The sequence below is a fragment of the Tiliqua scincoides genome, chromosome 7 (assembly GCF_035046505.1).
Source record: "Tiliqua scincoides isolate rTilSci1 chromosome 7, rTilSci1.hap2, whole genome shotgun sequence".
NCBI classification, from domain to species: Eukaryota; Metazoa; Chordata; class Lepidosauria; order Squamata; family Scincidae; genus Tiliqua; species Tiliqua scincoides.
Window position 1 is genome coordinate 36,889,618 of NC_089827.1, and position 18,654 is coordinate 36,908,271.

General features: G+C 45.5%; 1 protein-coding gene across 1 annotated transcript; it reads right to left on the reverse strand.

Moving 5' to 3' along the window:
* Nucleotides 1-7,597: 7,597 nt before the first annotated feature.
* On the reverse strand, nucleotides 7,598-17,583 carry IAPP (islet amyloid polypeptide). The gene is made up of 3 exons (XM_066633064.1): nucleotides 17,504-17,583; nucleotides 17,222-17,359; nucleotides 7,598-7,769 (listed from the first exon to the last, which is right to left on the reverse strand). Exons 1-3 carry the CDS (start codon nucleotides 17,581-17,583, stop codon nucleotides 7,598-7,600), a joined length of 390 nt encoding a protein of 129 aa, XP_066489161.1.
* Nucleotides 17,584-18,654: the final 1,071 nt, after the last annotated feature.

An 18,654-nucleotide genomic window follows, 5' to 3' on the forward strand; every position in this document is an offset into this window, starting at 1 on the left:
TCAATTTAAGAATGATTATTTTTCTAGATTAATTTAAGAATATTGCCATGTGATGATGACATAAGCAGCTGTTCAGATTAAGCAGGGATGAGATTGTCCAGTGGCTCTGCTGTGAACTTCTTTCTTTCTTTCTTTCTTTCTTTCTTTCTTTCTTTCTTTCTTTCTTTCTTTCTTTCTTTCTTTCTTTCTTTCTTTCTTTCTTTCTTTCTTTCTTTCTTTCTTTCTTTCAGCACAACCAGAAATATTACCCAAAATGGAACTCTTATCTGTAATTTGAGAACTTAACACAGGAACTGATAATGCAAAACAGTTCAGCATTGTCAAATGATAGCATGATAGTGATACAAACCTTCCTGCATGATCAGAATAATTTGAATATAGTCTATTGTTAAGAACCTTTAACATTACAAAAGGATAAGAAAGTTGCACAATGATTAACATTTTAAATGATTTATCTTACCCAGAGATTTGACTTAGCCTTTGTCGGCTTTTCAGAGGAACAGTATGTAATGACTTTCAAGGAGAAGATGATCTGATTTGACTGGTGTATGAAATATGAGTTCTTGGATTTAGAACAGCAGAAATTTCTTTAAAAAAACAACCAGGGAAAGAAAACACAAAAGATAAAACCACGTTGCACTGAATGAAATACCAACTTAAGGCGCAATCTTGAAGTGCCTGTGGGCCGACACAAGTCCCTTGCGTCGGCCCAGGAAGGTCACAAACGTGCCTTATGCCTCCTCAGGAGTAAGCCACGCTGGCACACGGTGGTGTGCTGAAACACGGAGGCTGAATCCAGCCTCTGTGGTGTTTTCCTGTGCGAGGCTTGTATTGGCCCGGCTGGAAGGACACAAGGCTCTGGGGTGGGTGGTAGGGAGGCGAGAGGGAGGCATTCCTGGGTGAGGGGAGGGTGGGGGAAGGACAGGCAGTAGGCGGCCCTGGGGACGGGTGGTTGGGGAGCAGGAGGTGGGACTGAGATCCGGCAGTTATGCTGGATCCCGACCCCTGTTCCCGGAGAGATTGGAGTGACATCAAGCTGCTCCGCTCTTCTTGGACTTGCGCCACTCTGCTCTCCTTGGACTGCTCAGGAAGTGGCGCAAATCTAAGGAGACCCATAGGAGGAAAAGGCGCCTTACCCAGGGGTGAGGGGAAAAGTTTCCCCTTGCCTCTGGGTGAGCCACCTGGGGCCCCTATCCTGTGCTGGATACAGTGCAAGCCTCTTGGCTTGCCTGTTCCAGCGCAAGGTAGGATTATGCCCTTAGACAGCTAGCAAATAGTGTTTGTGGCTATCTGTATTGCAGGTCTAACTGGGCTCAGTTTCACCAAGGGCTTCCCAGGGTTAATCTCTTTGCCATGCATAGGTCTGTTTTCCTGTCCACCCTCTGTCATTATGCTCACTTACCTTGCCATCGCTCACTGTAGCCTGCTCATCCGACTTTGACTCTTTGCCTATCTTCTGACACTGCTTTGGCCATGCGTCCAGTCTCCCTCATCACAAATTGCTTCACACACAGCCTCTGCCCCATGGTGGTAGCCTGCCACAACTTGGATTAGACTGTTGTGGACAATTGCGAATTTGGTTCCCTTACTGAAGTATACAGTTATGTTGACATAGCTCCTTAACACCAAGGCAGGTACTTTAAAGCCCAGACCTAACTCCTTGTGTGGTGGTGCCAACATGGCACCTGCTGTATCCTACAGGGGTGTTTTGGGCCCTGGACACCTCCTTGGTGTAAGAGGAAAACATTTGTTCCCTTGCCATAGGGTAAGCCCATACTGGACAAATCAGGTGCTCCCGGAAAGTGCACAAACTGGATGTAAAGCCAACAGCCCTACTTTGTTGTTTATCTGAAATTCTAAGGTATACTGCTATTGACCATAGAGGTTCTAGTTAGATTTTTATTATATTTTTCCCCGGTTCTGCTGCTTCTGACTGCTATTGTTTCTGTACAATTGGTTTTATTGCTTTATTTTTACTGTTTTAGGGCCCAATCCTAAGAGACCCAGTGCCAGTGCCGAACTCTAGCGCTGGGTGCTGTAAAGCATGCTTAGGGCACCCGGCAAATAAGGAGCACTGGCGCTGGGCCTGCGGCAGTCAGGTGCTGGGCCCAACACCAGAAGGAAGAGGATGTGCCACAGCTGTGGGTAAGTTAAATCACTGGACGGCGGTGCGGCCACTGGGGGGCGGGAGAGGGCAGAGCATGGGAGGAACCGGGGAGGAGGGGACAGGATTGGTGGAGCTCTGCTCTGCTTGATCCTGAACTCCTTATCAGGTTGAGTCTCTCAAATCTGCACCGGCAAAATAGCCGGCACAGACTTGAGAAGCCTTATTGTGGGGCTTGGGGCTTTCCCTGGGAGAAGGGGACAAAAGCCTCCCGAGGAGACCTCTGGCTGCTTTGCAGCATCTGCTGAATACAGCAGTAGCCACTTTGGTGCTGCTGCGCCAGCAGTTGCCAGGAAGCTCAGGATTGGGCTGCCGTCAGATGACTTTATTTTAAGCTGCTTTGGTTTTTTTTTGAAAAAATAGAAAAACACCTATAAACATTTCAAATGATGTTTTTTAAAAATCTGTTTTTTTTATATCAGCTATCATGGCTAATAGCTGCTGACAGAGCCATCCGCCTCCATGAAATTGTCTATGAACATTGTTTTAAAAGCTATTTTAGACTCTGTGCCAAACCAGCATCTGAATTCATGAGACTCGGCGCATCAGTTCTCTGGTGGCTGTTTTAATACTTTTGATTAAGTGCAAACAGAGTTTTTAAAAGCCTTCAGTTTTCTGCCCAGCAAGGGGAAAAAAAGCATTTCATTGCCTTCATTCATCCTGAAATAACACTTCCTTCAGAATGGATCTCCTTTCCTATTCAAAGTATTGCCTCATTTTCTGAATCTGGTGCATAAGCATTATTTATTATTTTAATCCAAGTTCTTTCAAAGGGGAAATCAATTTCTTAGGGTGCTCACCGTGGAAAGACACAAATTCAACGTTTTATCAGACTGTCAGAATTCAAGGTTGCAAATGGGGCTCTCGGGGCCTCTTGCTCCATTTCCATGGCTCTTCATATGTTTACTTTCCTTGTTCTTTGTAACATTCAGTGGTTGTTATTAATTTATGGTGGTCTCTTGTTTATTCTGCCTGCTTTTATGGAATACTTTAAGAAGAATTGGTTATTAAGAAATGATTGCCTATTTTTATGTCATGAAGAAACAGCAGTTCCTAGCTCCAATTTTTCATTTTGTTGTCCCACCTCTATTTCAGCAGACCTGCTGAGCCAATGGGAGATGGTGCACACCCCATGAGTCACATTTCCCATGCACTTTAGGATCCCTCAAGGGGGAGACTGAGCTATACCATGATAACCTGTCTTGGCTGTCATTGCAATGTCCCAACCTGATCCAGAAGGAGGGGGGTTTGCTGTCTGCTGCCACCAGAGGTGAATTTGACCAAGGCATCCCTCAGCACCGAAGCCTGCTTGATGAGGAGAAAAAGGAGTGGCAACTGACCCCGGAAGCCTCTTGCTCCTCTGCTTCGTTCCTCTCCACCACCCACCCCCCACAAGCTCCAAGCCCACATAGCATTTGGCTCAAGCTGTCTGTCAAGGAGTGAGGAGGCAAATTACTCTCAACTCATATGTTTTACTAGGGCTTCTAAAAAACAGAAAGAGCATATTGTAGAAAAAAAGGCCATGGAGAAAATGAAGAACTGTGTTCAAAGCAAGAATAAAAATGAAAAACTAGTTTCTAAAACCCTGCATTAAAACATACTCTGGAAGATGCCATCTCTCATCTCCAGCTACCCAAGAGGTGAATCACCTTGAGACAAGTCATTCTGTTCCCTAAAGACAAGAGCATAAATCTTCCCTCATTTGAGGAGCACTGGAGAATTGAGTTCCAGTCTCTCTAATTGGCTAGTCCAGAGGGGGGAAAAAACCTAACCTCATCCAGGGGACTTCCCCTAAGCATGGTCAGGTATATGTACTCAGCCAATGGGCTGGTGTGAACAGAACTCACTGGGGTGCTACAGGTATCATTCTTGCCCATTGTTCAAAAAGGCATTGGGCCAGATTGGCTGCAGTTTCCGCACATGCTTGCTGGGTGGTGTTATCTAATGGTGTCATCAGGCCCTTTGATCTTAGTTCAGTCCAGAGTTCAGCAAGGTAACCCCTTTTGATAAAGGGTGATAGGTTTAAATTCACCACACCCACCACCCTCCTCCCTCTTTCTCTCACACAACCATTTAAGACTCTGAGGGTGCAATCCTGGGGCACCCATGGGCCGGTACAAGTCCCTTGCGCTGTCCCAGGAGGATCGGTATGTTTGCACCTCCTCGGGAGGAAGCCAGGCCGGCGCTCAGAGGTGCACCGGCCTGTGGAGGTTGACACAAGCCTTCACGCCAGCTGCCTCACCTTGGCTTGTGTCAGCCCGGCTGGGCCGACCAAACTTTTGGGTGAGCGGGGAGGTGGGAGAGAGGTGTTCCTGGGCAGGGGGAGTGCAGGTGATGGGCGGCCCCGGGGGTGGGCGGGGGAGAGTGGGAGACAGGGCTGGGATCCAGCACTTATGCTGGATCCCAACCCTCGTTCCCAGGGAGTTTGGAATGGCGTGCAGCTGCTCCGCTCTCCTACTTGCGCCACTCAGGAGGTGGCGCAAGTCCAAGGAGACCCACTGGGGCAAAGGTAAGGGGAAAAGTTTCCCCTTACCTCTGGCTGAGCTGCCTTGGGCCCCTATCCTGCGCTGGATACAGTGCAAGCCTCTTGGCTTGCCCATTCTAGCACAGAGTAGGATTGCGCCCTGAGCTGTTTTGCACTTTTCAATCTATTCATTGTTTGGTATCATATTTTTCAGTGCTCCTCACATAAAATTCCTCCTGTATATATGCCCTAGGGTTTTTTGTTTTCCTGGTCAATTGTAGGTGTCCCAAGGTCAGCAGCTCCCCCCTGCCCCAGAATCTTTTGCCTGGCAGCCACTTCCTAATCTAACTAGTTGTGCCTAAGAGGTGCAGACAAGAGCCAAACATCATGGCACATCACAGGAAGCATCATACAGAGACACTAATCAAAAAGCCAGGATTGGTTGCCATTCCCTCTTGGGAGGCAAACTATGATTCGTGGACATTTTATGTCAGCTTCACAGCCGGCTTTCTTTTACACCTGCCTGTTTGGAAATTTCTTCCAATCTTTAGTCTCCTGTCAAAAAATTTCCCAAAGTCACTGTGGGCCAAACTATACATTATGGTATGAGACGCATGACTGATCTGAACCAAATCAAACTCTGTGTGTGTGTGTGTGTACACCTGTACACACACAATACTTTGATTGTGCAAGTGGAGCTACGGAAGCATTCAACCAAAGCATTCCCTGAATCATTTGCCCTGTCTAAATCCCTCCACCTAGCTTCCATAAGCACAACTGAGGAGGGAACAGGACAGGCACCTGCAGGCAGTAGTGCGTGGGATGGAGTTAGGTGGAAATTAAACCCACACCCACCCCACTTCCTTGATCTCTTTAGCATTTCCCCTCCTGCAGTGGTTGCATTTATCCTTAATGTGGATTATTAATTTTTTTAATATCCTTTAACCACCTTGCCCTATTTACAACAGGTGGCCAGATACAAGTGAGGAAAAGACCCTGGTGTGTTTTGGAGTTGCAAGCGCAACTTGTCATGCCCCAGTAGCGCAGGAGACAAAAAAGCAATACTGCCAAAATTCCCTTCTTAACTATGGCACTTTTGAAGGAACAGGAGCCCAGGTCTCTTTGGGAACTGGTTATCTTAAGAGTACATACAGAGAGTCTAGAAAGGACATGAGGGATGGGACCAGTTTGGGACAGTGGCTCTCTCGCCCAAGACAACCTATTAGTCTGTAAAGTTTTATGGAAGAGACAGACTGTTTCAAATTTTGCCAGGCTGCTTGATGAGCCACCAAGGCCACCTACATTAACTCAGCTGGGACCGATTGTCATATGGCTCTCCTCGTTCCAGAAGTGTCTCCCTCCGTGCTTGTTCTACGTGACTGGGATCTGAGTGAGGGACAACACAGAGAGCCCTTCTCCAGGGGCTGTTTCCTGCAGTCAGCTTTCTCCTGGTTATTCTGCAACCTCTACATAACTCATGTAGAGTTTTGTAACAGAGCTGGTACCTTCATCTGCTTAATACATTTTAGATTGTAGATCACCTTGGTTGTTTTGGTGGAAAAGCAGTATCAACATGCAGCCAATTAATCAATAGCAGAGGAATAGAAGGCAGAGACCTCACTTGTTGACAGTTGGAGGGGGTCACAGAGTGAATCTAAAATGACAACTACAGAATTCTCAGTAGCTAGTGTCCGACCTAGACCTGAGAGAGAGAGAGAGCGAAAGCGAGAGCGAGCGCCTGTCTGGAATGGCTGCAGACTGCACTTTATGTATGAAACTGCCTTCTACTGACTCAGATCAGTGACCCATCTTCTTAGTGTTGTTTACACTGACTGGCAGGGAACCTTCAGGGCAGTGTTTCTCAACCAGTGTTATGGGTACCACCAGTGGTACCTGAGGTGGTGTATGGTGGTACTTACTGGACCCCTGGATTCAGGGGTGTGAGACCAGGAACGCGACACAACGAACAGCAGTAGGAGTCTTGGCTCAGTGAGCAGAGCTCAAAAGCATGCTTTTCCATGTTCACAACAGCCCTACGGTCCACTCTCTTACTGGTGTTGGTCTTGTTGCATCTGGCCTCCCAGCCCAGAAGTAACAGGTGATGATGCCATTGCCACTTACTTCTGGTGGTACTTCGAATAAGTGGATCATGTGAAGTGGTATGATGGAAGACAAGTGCTGAGAAACACTGCTCTAGGGTTTCAGAGAGGGTCATCCCCACTCTACCTGAAGTTGATTGCTCTAGCTAGTCCACACTTTCTCTAACCTCTCTCTCAAGACTGCTTTGCATGATAACACAACCTCCACATAGGAGCCAGTTATAATGGGATTTGTCCTTCAAACAATGAGTTTAGGTGTGCAAGAAAACAACATAGATGCAAACCATATTACAGGTTTGTTGAGCTGACATAACTGTTCATGTGAATGTGGCTTAAGGCAGATTTCACTGATAGAAAACATCTTTGCATAGGTTGGACTACAAAGATGTACAGCTCTCATTTTGTCTTTTTCATCTTTTTAATTAAAAACAACCCAAACATATGTAGCACTTTTACATTTCAGATTTTTGTGGCATGTGTGTGTGAGGTTTATTATTATTATTATTATTATTATTGTTATTTTTCTTAACAGAGGAGTTTCACAAGCATGTGGATTCTAGGAGCATCACTGCTTTGCAACCCTGTGTATGCCATCCCACACACACAGTGGAAAGGCACCCACGAAAGTCACGTACATAAAATGCACACAAAGGAAACAAGGCACTGGTAAGAATAAACAGGTAGTCAGTGATCAAATTCAAGACGGTTGTGTGGGCGGCCAAATCTTCAAATAGCTCACCCAAGTGGCAGCCTCATTAAAATGAAGAAAACTTGGACAGAGAACTTTGAAGACCAGGACCTTATACATAAAAGGGGGGGGGGAAGGAAGGAACTCCTAATGAAGACTGCAGCCATCACCATCTTGAGATATTAAAGCTGTAGATAGTTTGGAGGTTCTGTATCTCTCTTGCCATAGGTGTTGGATCCTACATTCGTAGGTGTGTAGATCGTTCCGATGGTGTTGCTGGAACGCACCAGGAAGTCAGCCAAGCGTTGTGTGACGCACGTGGCAGTGTTGCACTTCCGTTTCTCCAAGCGGTGACTGAAGAGATCAAAAACAGAGACAACAGCACCATAAAAACTTTGCTACAAGCACTCCAATATCTGCTGGGGGCTCAGAGGGGATGGGGAAGATGGTTTGTACTTGTGCTGTTGTACTCATGCTACAAAGGATACAACCCATTGGTAGGGGTGGGTTTTCGGTGATAGTGAAATAAAAACACACAACGCTGCTTTCTGCACTTCTCTATCTGAAAAATCTGTGAAAAAACAACACCATTCTTTAACACCTCTGCACATTCTCTAACACTTCTACATGCATGTGGCTACTTCTGCTGACACTATACCACCACCTATAACATCTACCTGATACACTTTTATGGTGAATAATTATAATTTATAAAAATGTGCCCTTAGAAGAAAACACATAACTCCATTTTCTGAACTTCTAACTGTGGAAAACACCGAAATCCGTGAAAAAATAAAACTGTTTTCACCCATCTCTCCATTGGTTAAAAAAAGCAGAACTTGGAACTCCTGTTTCTCCAACAGATGTAGCAATTGATAAAATGATCAATTGATAAAATGATGTCTGAACAGGCCTTGACCTGACCAAGTTTATCTGGTATCTTTTCCTCTTAAAATGGAATGAGAATATAAGAAGAACCTTGCTGGATCAAGCCAAAGACCCATCTAGTCCAACTTCCTGTATATCACAGTGGCCCACTAGATGCCTCTGGGAGTACACAGACAACAAGGTACCTGTATCCTGTTGGCACTCCCTTGTTCCTGCCACTTAGAGATTGGTTACCTCTAAAACTCATCATGGCTTTTAACCACTGATGGACATTTCTTCCCTAAATCAGTCCAATCCCCTTTCAAAGGCATCTAGGCCAGGTGCCATCACCACATCCTATGGCAAGGAGTTCCACATGTTAGTGAACCTTAATGAGGTTAATGAGAATTCAGAGGGGTTAACAAACTAACAGCCCAATCCTAACTTGTGCTGGAACAGGCAGGGGGGTTGGCCTGTGCTGTATCCAGTGCAGGGTTTGAGGTGGATCCCATGCAACTCAGAGTAAGGGAATTTATTTCCCCTTATTCCATGTCATGTGGCATCCACTTCAATGGGGCTACTCAGATGTGTACCAGCTAAATCACTAGGGCAGATTCAAGCAGCCAGGTGTAACACCAAGCTGCTCAGGAGGGGATTTAGGATCCAGCCTAAGTGCCGGAGGCTGGTCTCACCACCTTCTTGGGCCCAGCCCACCCACTGATCCAAAAGAGCCCTCTTCTGTCCTCTCCAACATCCCACACTGGCTGTCCTTGGCTGGCACAAACTCACCAAGTCTGTTGCTGAATCTGGCACAGAGAGGCTGGCATGTGTTCTCACGGCAGCCTCCCCAACTCCTGAGGTGGCATGAAGATGGTTTACAGCATGTTCATGACACCCGGAAGATGGCACAAGTGCCATAAGCTGGTTTAAATGCCAGTTTAGATTGCACCCTAAAAAGCACAATATCTCTTTTGTATTAAAGCTAGCTAGCATTCTGTCTCCTTCCAGTTGTAGGGCGATCTCGATAAGGACCTTAAAATTCTGGTGATAGTAATGGCAGATTGCTTGAAATGAATCCTTCTTTAAGATATCCATTCAGAAGACTCAAGCAGGCAAGGGGGAGATTATACAAGGTGATTTATTCAGTAGTAGAAGAGCAGAAAATCTTATGTTGAGTCTTCCTGCCCAAGCCAGGATGTCCTTTGGTCAGATTTCCTGGAATTTCCTGCTCAATATATAAGAAAGGGTTTGCCTTCTGGACAGCGTATACTAATTTGTGCTGGAATAGGCAGGCTGGTCGACCTGTGCTGTATCCAGTGCAGGTTTGGGGCTGGTTGAGGCTCAGCCAGAAGCAAGATAAAAAAATTCCTCTTACCCCAGGAGAGCTGCAGCAGCCCCAATGAGTCTACTCAGATCTGCACCACATAAAGAGGTGGTGCAAATCTGAGCAGAATGGAGCAGCCTGGAGCTGCTCCGTGCTGCCTGGGACTGGGGTTAGGATCCAGCATAACTGTTGGATCCTGGCCCTGCCTCCCACTCCCTGCCCTTCCACAGGCCTGCCTACTCCCCACTCCCACAGGCCCGAAACACCTCCTCCCTGCCTGCCCACAGGCCCACCCTCCAGATTCTCATGCCAACCTGGAAAGGCTGACATGAACTGTGCAGGTCGGTGCAGAGACTGGATCTGGCCTCTGCAAGCTGGCACACATCCCTGCGCCGGCCCAGCTGACTCATATGGAGGTACAAATGTACTTTACAGCATGTTTATGACCCTCCTGGGCCAGTGCAAGGGACTTGTGCCAGCCCAACGAGATTGTGCTCTAACTGGATCAAAATTATGTAGGTTAGCCTGGCACCTAAAGTAACGACAATACAATTCCTTCAGATTCTTTTAAACTGGAACAGTTTGTCTAGTCTAACCTGTCTATGCACTTGTTCACTGTTTCCACAAAGGAAGCTCTATCTCTGTCCCCCACCCCCTTTCTCTCAGCATTCTTCAGGATGCTTTTCTTGGCCCCCCACTATTCTCCTTCTGCAGCCTGATTCTGAATAAATCCATCAAACCCCATAGCTTACAGTAGCACCTATATACCAACAATATGCCAGCAATCATTTTCTACCCCTAAACTTTTTTGCATCTGTCCAATTCTGAATATCAAACTGCCCAACTGATTCTTCAGCCTGGCTGGTTCATTGCTGTTTTATGCTCAATGTGTACAAGAATGAACTCATCTTCCCCCACACCAGGCTCTGCTCCCAATGCTTTCTGTCCTCATCCTCTTCCAGTGACATTATCATCTACCCCACAGATCAGGCACATCATCTTAGCTCTCTCCTTCATTCCCCATGTCCAGTCTGTTGCCAGTTGGTGCTTTCCTAGGTTTTTCTCCCATTCTCTAGTGTACCTGTTAAGTACATCATAACTGAAACAAGCACATATGCTTCCCCTGTTTCCACCTGCCTCTGTCCCCTTCCCTCTCTCCTTTGTTTTCCACCCCTCTAGACCAGGGGTGTCAAACTCGTTTCATACAGAGGGCCGAATAGCATTCATGATGCCTGCTAAGGGCTGGAAATGATGTCATTAGGCAGGAAGTGATGTCATTAAACAGATCTTAACCAAAAATAAGTACCTTTTCCTCACTTAGGAACTCATTAGCTGCAAATGACAGAAGAGAAAATACGCAAATCTTGATCATATTTCAAGATATGGGAGAGCCAATTTTCATGTGGGCTGCCCTTTCAAAAGCAGTAACTCCTTAGCACTGCTCAGCAGCTGAGAGCCTGAGGGCTGGATAAAAAGCTTCCGCGGGTCGCATCTGGCCCCCCGGCCTTATGTTTGACACCCCTGCTCTAGACAGCAAGTGCCTTGTGGCAAGGACTCTTTATTTAAAGCATTATGTATATTGTTGGTGCTGCATAAATAAATAATTATTGTAGGAAGGATGAATCAGGGATGTCCAGTGCCATTTACCTTTTCTACCATTGCTCCCAGATTTGTCATTCTTCTTCTGCTGGTGTCTCATAAATGTGCAAAAAGTCACACACTGTCTCCCCCCCTTTAATCAATTATTTTTCAACTAGGTTAAAACTGTTGTCTTGCTCAAGAGCAATTGTTTTCGATTGGGGGACACTGACTGGGGGGGACCAAGGCAGGGTCCTACCAAATTGAAAGCATCTGGACCAGTGGTGGGATTCAAATAAATTAACAACAGGTTCTATGTCCTAATGAGCAATGAGCAACTCAGCTTCAATTGTCTGCTGCAAAGGCAGGGGGGTGGGGGGGCTCGCCCTCAGGGGCAGCAGGGGCTCTTTGGGCGGGAGCTGCTCCAGCGCCCTCCTCTTTGTCCTGCCTGCGCCCCCAACCCACCGGGAGAGCTGAGCCCAAGGAGCCTCCAGGCGCAGGAGCAATCTACTTGCCAGTCGGCCAGCTCGGCCGGGGAGGGGAGGCGCGGGGCGGGCAGCTGGGCTGCTTCTCTCACCCTTGTCAGCAGGCTGCATCTGCGGGCGCACCAGCCATTCGCGCCCTTTCGCAGGAGCTGCGAAAGCGAGCTCGCAAGGGCTGGTGAGTGGCAGCTGTGTTGCGGGAGACTCCAGCTGGCCGCGTCCGGCTCGCCCCTTCAGCCCCAGCGGCCTCGGCACCCGCTGGGAGTGACCCCCTTTCCTCCGGGACAGGTTGGCCCCGCATGGCTGCTGCCCCCAGGAGGGTTAGCCCTGACATTTCAAGGCACGAGCTCCCTGGCCAGCAAACGGTTCTTAGAACCAACAGCTGGATTAGGTAGGGGTTCTATAGAATAGGTGAGAACCTGCTGAATTCCACCACTGATCTGGACTAAATGAACCCATAGTCCATCTGGAAGGGTAGCTTTTAAGTTAACTTTGTATATACTAGGCTCATGTGGAAATTCTTCTAATTCACCACAAGTGAATTAGAAGTAACATGAACAAGTTACTAGTAACAAGTAACTGTTAAGATTGCCACTTTCTTTATTCTGAAAATGCAGTGTGTGTGTGTGGGGGGGGGGGGAATATGCTGAAAGGTCTCTGTGTTAATAATAGTAGTTGGTTATTGTATACAAAGACCTCAGTTTGATACAGTATTTTATGGATTTTCATAGCAGCACCTTCAGGGCATCTCTCGAAAATGATAATTATAGTATAGTTAAGTCACTAAGTGGCAACAATGACTCAATGTTTAGCTTTCAGATGAACTTTTAAAGGCTGTTTAGAGAAGTTGCTGATATCATGAGACAGATTAGCATGACAATCACTTGCTCCTGTCAGTGCGCCAAACTCCATTCATCAGTGGCAAGACCTCCCCAGTTACTTTCTGTAAAGTTTCTCCTGAGCATCTGCTATATTCAAGCTCTAGCCCACAACAAATTGCTACATCTGCTTGTTAGCTACATCTCCGACAGAGGCTGCCAAATGACCTGTATGCTAAGGGCTTGTCTTTAATTTCACACTAAATGGCTATTGTGCCATAGTCCATGTTAACAAGGATCTCATAGAAGGCTATTTTAAGTCTATCATTAAGAAAAGCTGAACCATGAAATGTCAAAGGTATCTATTAAAGGAGTAGAAAGGGGACATGGAGGGTGAGTGCAGATGAGAAATCAGCCTGCTCAAGCCCTTAACAGTTTTTACTAACTGTGAGGCACAGGGAAATAAAAGTTGGAACCATGAATTTAAAAAAGTATCTCTGCCTTGCACTATACAGGGTGTTTCAAAAGAGGACACTTTGCACAGTTGTAGACGCACACACAGCACTGCAGCAATAAAATGTTCAGCTCTGGAGCTCGTAACCATTTCAAACCTAACCCTGTAGCACAGTGGTTGCCAAACTGTGAGCCATGGCTCCCCAGGGAGGCAAAGAAACCAGTCAGAGGAGACGCGGAATCCTTGCAAAAACCCCACCGCCCTATAGATTGCATAGGATTGTAGCCCTAATGAGAAGCCCAGTAGGTCAAGAGAGCCACCAGTTGAAAAAGTTTGGGAACCACTGCTGTAGTACTATACAGAACAGTAGGGGAAAGCCTCAAGGGAGTGCTGATGAAAACAAGCTGACTTTCTTCCGTTCCATCCTCTTGAAACGCTTCTGCTTTGTGGCTGAAGACCTTATCAGGGAGCACTCCACTTAGAGGCTGGAGATACACTGCTGCGTCTTATCTTCAGTACCAACACATGCACAGTGCAGACACTTCAGGGCTTTGGCAATGTACAGCCTTCCAGTTCATGCACTGCACATGCACTGCACATTCTCTGCACATATATGTTCATACACTTCATACACTGCAGCTACGAGTCACATTCTGAACAGCTGATAATCTCTCCAAGGAGAATTATACGTTTTCTTGTAATAGAATATTCCCATATCCCCCCCCCCCCATTCGCTAATGGGGAATAAATACCCTTTCATCTTTTTAAGTTGGGGAAGGCAGGTGATTGCAAAATAGATGAATACTGGAGGCAGAGCCATCAGCAATACCTCCCCACTTCAACTGGTGAAATGTTGGCTGGGATGAAACTCCACTATCTCTCACCCACGAACCCTCTGGATAACCTTAGGCCGGATACTAACTTTCAGTCTTTAGACACCATCTGTAATCTGGAGGTAAAAATACTAGTTTACCTTAGAAAATTGCCAAAAGGCTGTGAAAGTGCTTTGGACTCTTAGGAAAATTGTTGTGCGGTGTCAGGGTGGGGAACATCTGTGAGCCTGTATGCCTGGATGGTTCTCACATTGCACATTTATTGTCCTCCCATAAAGCAGGAAATCTGCAGAGAACTTTTGTTAAATGGGGAGGTGTGTTTTTGATAACTGACATCCTTTTAATATCAGCTTTGTGAATGTGTTTCATTAACTATTTCTTTAACTGTCTTAGGGCCCAATCCTGTGCTTGGCAGCATGGCTCCATGCCACCAAGCACTGTTGCAAACGTGCCATAAGGCACGTTTGCCAGCCTCACTGCCAGGCTCTCACCGGTGCTAACCCAGTGCCCCAGTATCCCGGACCGCCAAGCTGCGGAACGGTAGCCAGGGGTGGGGATGGGGTGGGGAGGAGGCGTTCTGGGGAGCGGGGAGGCTGGTGGAGGGTAGAGAGAGGGTGGGGGGAGGTGTGACAGGGAGGCGTGATGCAGGGAGGGGGGCGAGCTGGAGGTGTGTCTGGGGGAGGGATGGGAGGCAGGTCTGCGGGGCTCCACTCCACAGGATCCAGCGGCAGCCCTTCTCAGTGCCACCAAGCCTGGGTGCCCCAGGCAGCTCAGGATTGGTCTGTCAAAAGTTTCTTTTATTCTGCAGGGGTTCAATTTTCATACTATCTTAAAGGTCATCAATGAGATCACTACCAAATGATTTGTGTGAATTGCTGCTGTTATTTCAGTGGGTATGGGTGACACACCTATTATGATCTTGAAAACTGAACCTTCAGATTTTCCAAATCTTATTCTAAAGCCAAAGGAGAAGCAGAATGTTACAAAAGCTCCTCTGGATCCCAGCCCACGGCCTGAACCAGATGGTCCGTGCTTAGACAGAAGACAGCCAAAGAACTGTCTTGTGTCCTTGAGTTCCATGATGGAATAAAGGTAGAATGTAAATGTACAAAAAAAAGTTGTGTGGGTGGTGCTGAAAACTTCTTCTTCTTCTTCTTCTTCTTCTTCTTCTTCTTCTTCTTCTTCTTCTTCTTCTTCTTCTTCTTCTTCTTCTTCTTCTTCTTCTTCTTCTTCTTCTTCTTCTTCTTCTTCTTCTTCTTCTTCTTCTTCTTCTTCTTCTTCTTCTTCTTCTTCTGAGATTTTCACACAGTCAGGTAGTTGTTATTGATTGGTTTGTTTTTTTCCAGGCATTGAGTTCTTCCCAAGGACCTGCGATGCCTGGTGGTGGTGGTGGTGATTATTCCTCCCCTGTTCCCCATTATGGCCAGTAAATAAAAATGTAGGACATAATGCCAATGAAGTTCTAGCCCACTTCTCTCCTCCCTTACACACTTCTGCTCTCTCCCCTTCCTCCTTTTCCAATCCAGGGAATCGGAAGAGGAGAAGGATTAGGAGAGGCAAGTCATCAGTCAGAAGTGGGCATCCTTGCCCAATCATGCTGCTTGAAATGACTGCTTCAGTTGGCCTCATGGGTGGGCCAGCTCTGAACTTGTGGTTGAGCATTGTTCCAGAAAAGTGAAGGTAAATCCAAGCATCCTTCTGCTTCTGCAACTTCTTGCATAAATGGAAGCATGAGAACTAGCTATGGTAACAGAGTGGGATACACTATGGGATACATCAATCCACAGCTATTGAAATTATATATTTATAGCACTGTTTGAATTTAGGAGCAAGCCCTTCTGCAACTGTTTGCGGAAGACTGCTAGTGGCTATCTTCCTTCCATTCACTGTTCTTTGGATCCAACCTCCTGCCTGTATCTGCTCCAGAAAGCCTGGGGAATAGCAGAGCATTAATATTCTCAGAACTCTGAGAAAGGTTAGTGCTAATGGTGACACATTATGTTAAGTCACCCCATCGCAATCCCTTCTCATTGCGTTTCTGCAGTGAAGAGGGGCTCATTGCATTTCTTGCTTGAATAATGTCTAGGAATGATCATAATAATCTCTTGAATAATCTCTTTCCTGGTTGGAAGGTGTGGTATGAGTCCATTTGCTGATCTCAGATTAAAATTAATTAGACACTTAACAAGGCTATTAAGGGCTGCCCCTTATTATGCCTATCTCTTTATTACTCTAGGTACCTGTTAAATTGCTATGCCTATAGAAATTTAAATTCTACAAGAAGATGGCATTTATGATTTCTTAACTGCAGTTGCACTGGGAACCACACAAAAGTCGAGGTACGTACAGTACTTGCAGGTTATATTGATTCCCAGCAGCATATATCTTATGCCTGTCTAGTCAGAAGCCAGCCCCATTGAAGTCAATGGGATTTACTCCCAGGTAAGTAAGCATCGGACTGCAGCCTAAATAAAATACATTCAAAAGTTGGGTCACGCTTTTTGACGACTTTTCTGATATTTAGTATACCCACAAATCTGTATGCTTGGCCTACGTCTCTCTTTTTAGTTTATTGCAAAGGCATTGGGGTGGGTGACTAGATAAAATGAACAATGCACATCCAAGGCATTGGCAGTGAGAAATAACTTTGGCAGTGAAACATTTCACTTAATCACACAATAGCTTCTTTATATTGATTAGAGCAGTTAGGATAAAAAGATGCTAAAAATTCAGGGGTTTGTTGTTTGTTTTTGAATGAATGAATGAAACTGCCTCATAGAATCAGACTATTGGTCCATCTAGCTGCAGTATTACCTACATTGGCTGGCAGCAGCTCTCTAGGATTTCAGATTAAACTCTGTCCTAGCTGTACCTGGAGATCTTGAGGTCGGAACATGGCATTTTCTGCATTCTGAGTTCTAGCCTCTCTCCAGATTCATACTTTCAGGATGTTTTGAATTTGAAGGAAAAAGTGATATGTTGGGGGGGGGGAGGGGGTTTGAGAGACTCCATATAACATTCCCATATGATTGTGCCCCTGTAGTCTAAGCAGTAACCCTTAATAATACCATTTCAAACCTGTGGGGTTTACTGGATCTCAGTATTAGTAAAATGTCTTTTGCAAGTGCAAAGAGGGTTGAATACCTTAGAAAGCTTTCTGGTTTTTAGTAACTGGTTTCATAACACAAAAACATTGGGCCCATACCCATTAATAGAAAGCAATTCTGCTGAAAATAGGATAGTTGCAGCTTACCTATAGAACAATATACTATAGGTAACCTATAAACTTTTTGGAGGGGGGAATATAAATGATCACAGGAAATATGAATGATCTCAGGAATTTGATCAAAAAGTCATCTAAGCCAAGAAAATCTCTCATGCAAATGCCATACATTGTCTCTCAGTGCATGTTTTGCATGTGAATTGAAAGCAATCAAAAGTCATTTGTACCTTTTGGGTTTGATTCCTTCCTCTCCCAGGAGTGCTCCATCAAGTCCCAAAAAGTCAGTACTTCTTGATCCAATGGGCAAGAGCCACCCTTGTCTGTTGGGAGTCCCATCAGATAAATCTTCAGCCAAAGAGAGAAGCCTTTAAATCAGAACAAAAAGAAAGCAAAAGAGCTTTTTTCGGGTTACATTTCTTGCCCCCTTGCCCTCATTAGCAACAGACATGACAAAAAGAAGACTGTGCATCAATGAAGGACAAGTATACCCTTAACCCAGGATTACTGACCTCTGGACAGGAGTTGCTTCCAAGGAATTTAAAGTCACAGACAAGATAATGAAAAGGAAGATTCCTCTGAGGCTGCTCATCTCTCTCTCTCCTTGGATGATTCTGAAAAAGAATCATAAAGCAAAAACCTCAAGCAAAAACATGCACTCTTTATTGTCAAGTTAATAACAACAGGAGCGATGGTTCTATCATCTGCCTTGATTCTCCAACGGTGATACTATATTTCTTTAAAAGAAAATAATTTTCTATTCAAATCAGTTATTCTGATTTGAACAGTTGTTTGTTGTTTCAACAGTTGTTTGAACAAGCAGACAGTTCCCTGTTTGTCTTCACCTTCCCCCCCCCCCTTTCTGTAGGAAAAAAACACCCAACTAGAACTTTAGCAAGACAGTTACCTTGCAGAGAAATTAGCTGGGAAAATCCAGGAAATGTCTGTTTTCTTTGGAAAGAGTAGAGGCAGCAGTCTCACACTCGCTTCTGACTCTGGGGGTATCCTTTTCTTCTACCTTCCTTGTTGGTGAGCAATACAGCTCTTATATACCCTTCATACCTTTCTCAGCTCTGACATCAGGCAGCACAGAGAGAGAGAGAGAGAGAGAGAGAGAGAGAGAGACTGTCATTAACTTCAATCCCTATAGATAGAAAGTGCCCCACTGAGGGTCATAACTACATTAACACATGGATACATTTTTGCCAAGCCCATTCAGGGAGCCCTCTTGAAGTGATCCCTAATAAGACAAGATATTATGACACCAGTACCACTGACACCATGTCAAGTGTTCTAATAAGATGCTGAGGTAACAGATCCTGGGGGCGTTAACTACAGCTAAATAAAGTAACAAAGCAAAAAAATTTTAAAAGTTATAAAGAGTGCAAGAGGAAATGAAATGCAGAATTCAAACAGTGAGTTGCAGAAAGATGTTATGTTAGGACAACCCACTCCCCTGAAACAAGAACCAGCCAAAATAAAAATGGCTGCCCTATGGCCATGCACACACACATCTATGTGTGCGTGTCCACGCGTGAATGTGCATGTACGTGCACACAAATTAACCAGGCAAAATACAGAAAGCAATGAAACACTAAAAGGAGATTAATAGCAATAAAATAATAATGCATTAGTAGTGCGTGAATAATGATAAAAGCGCTTC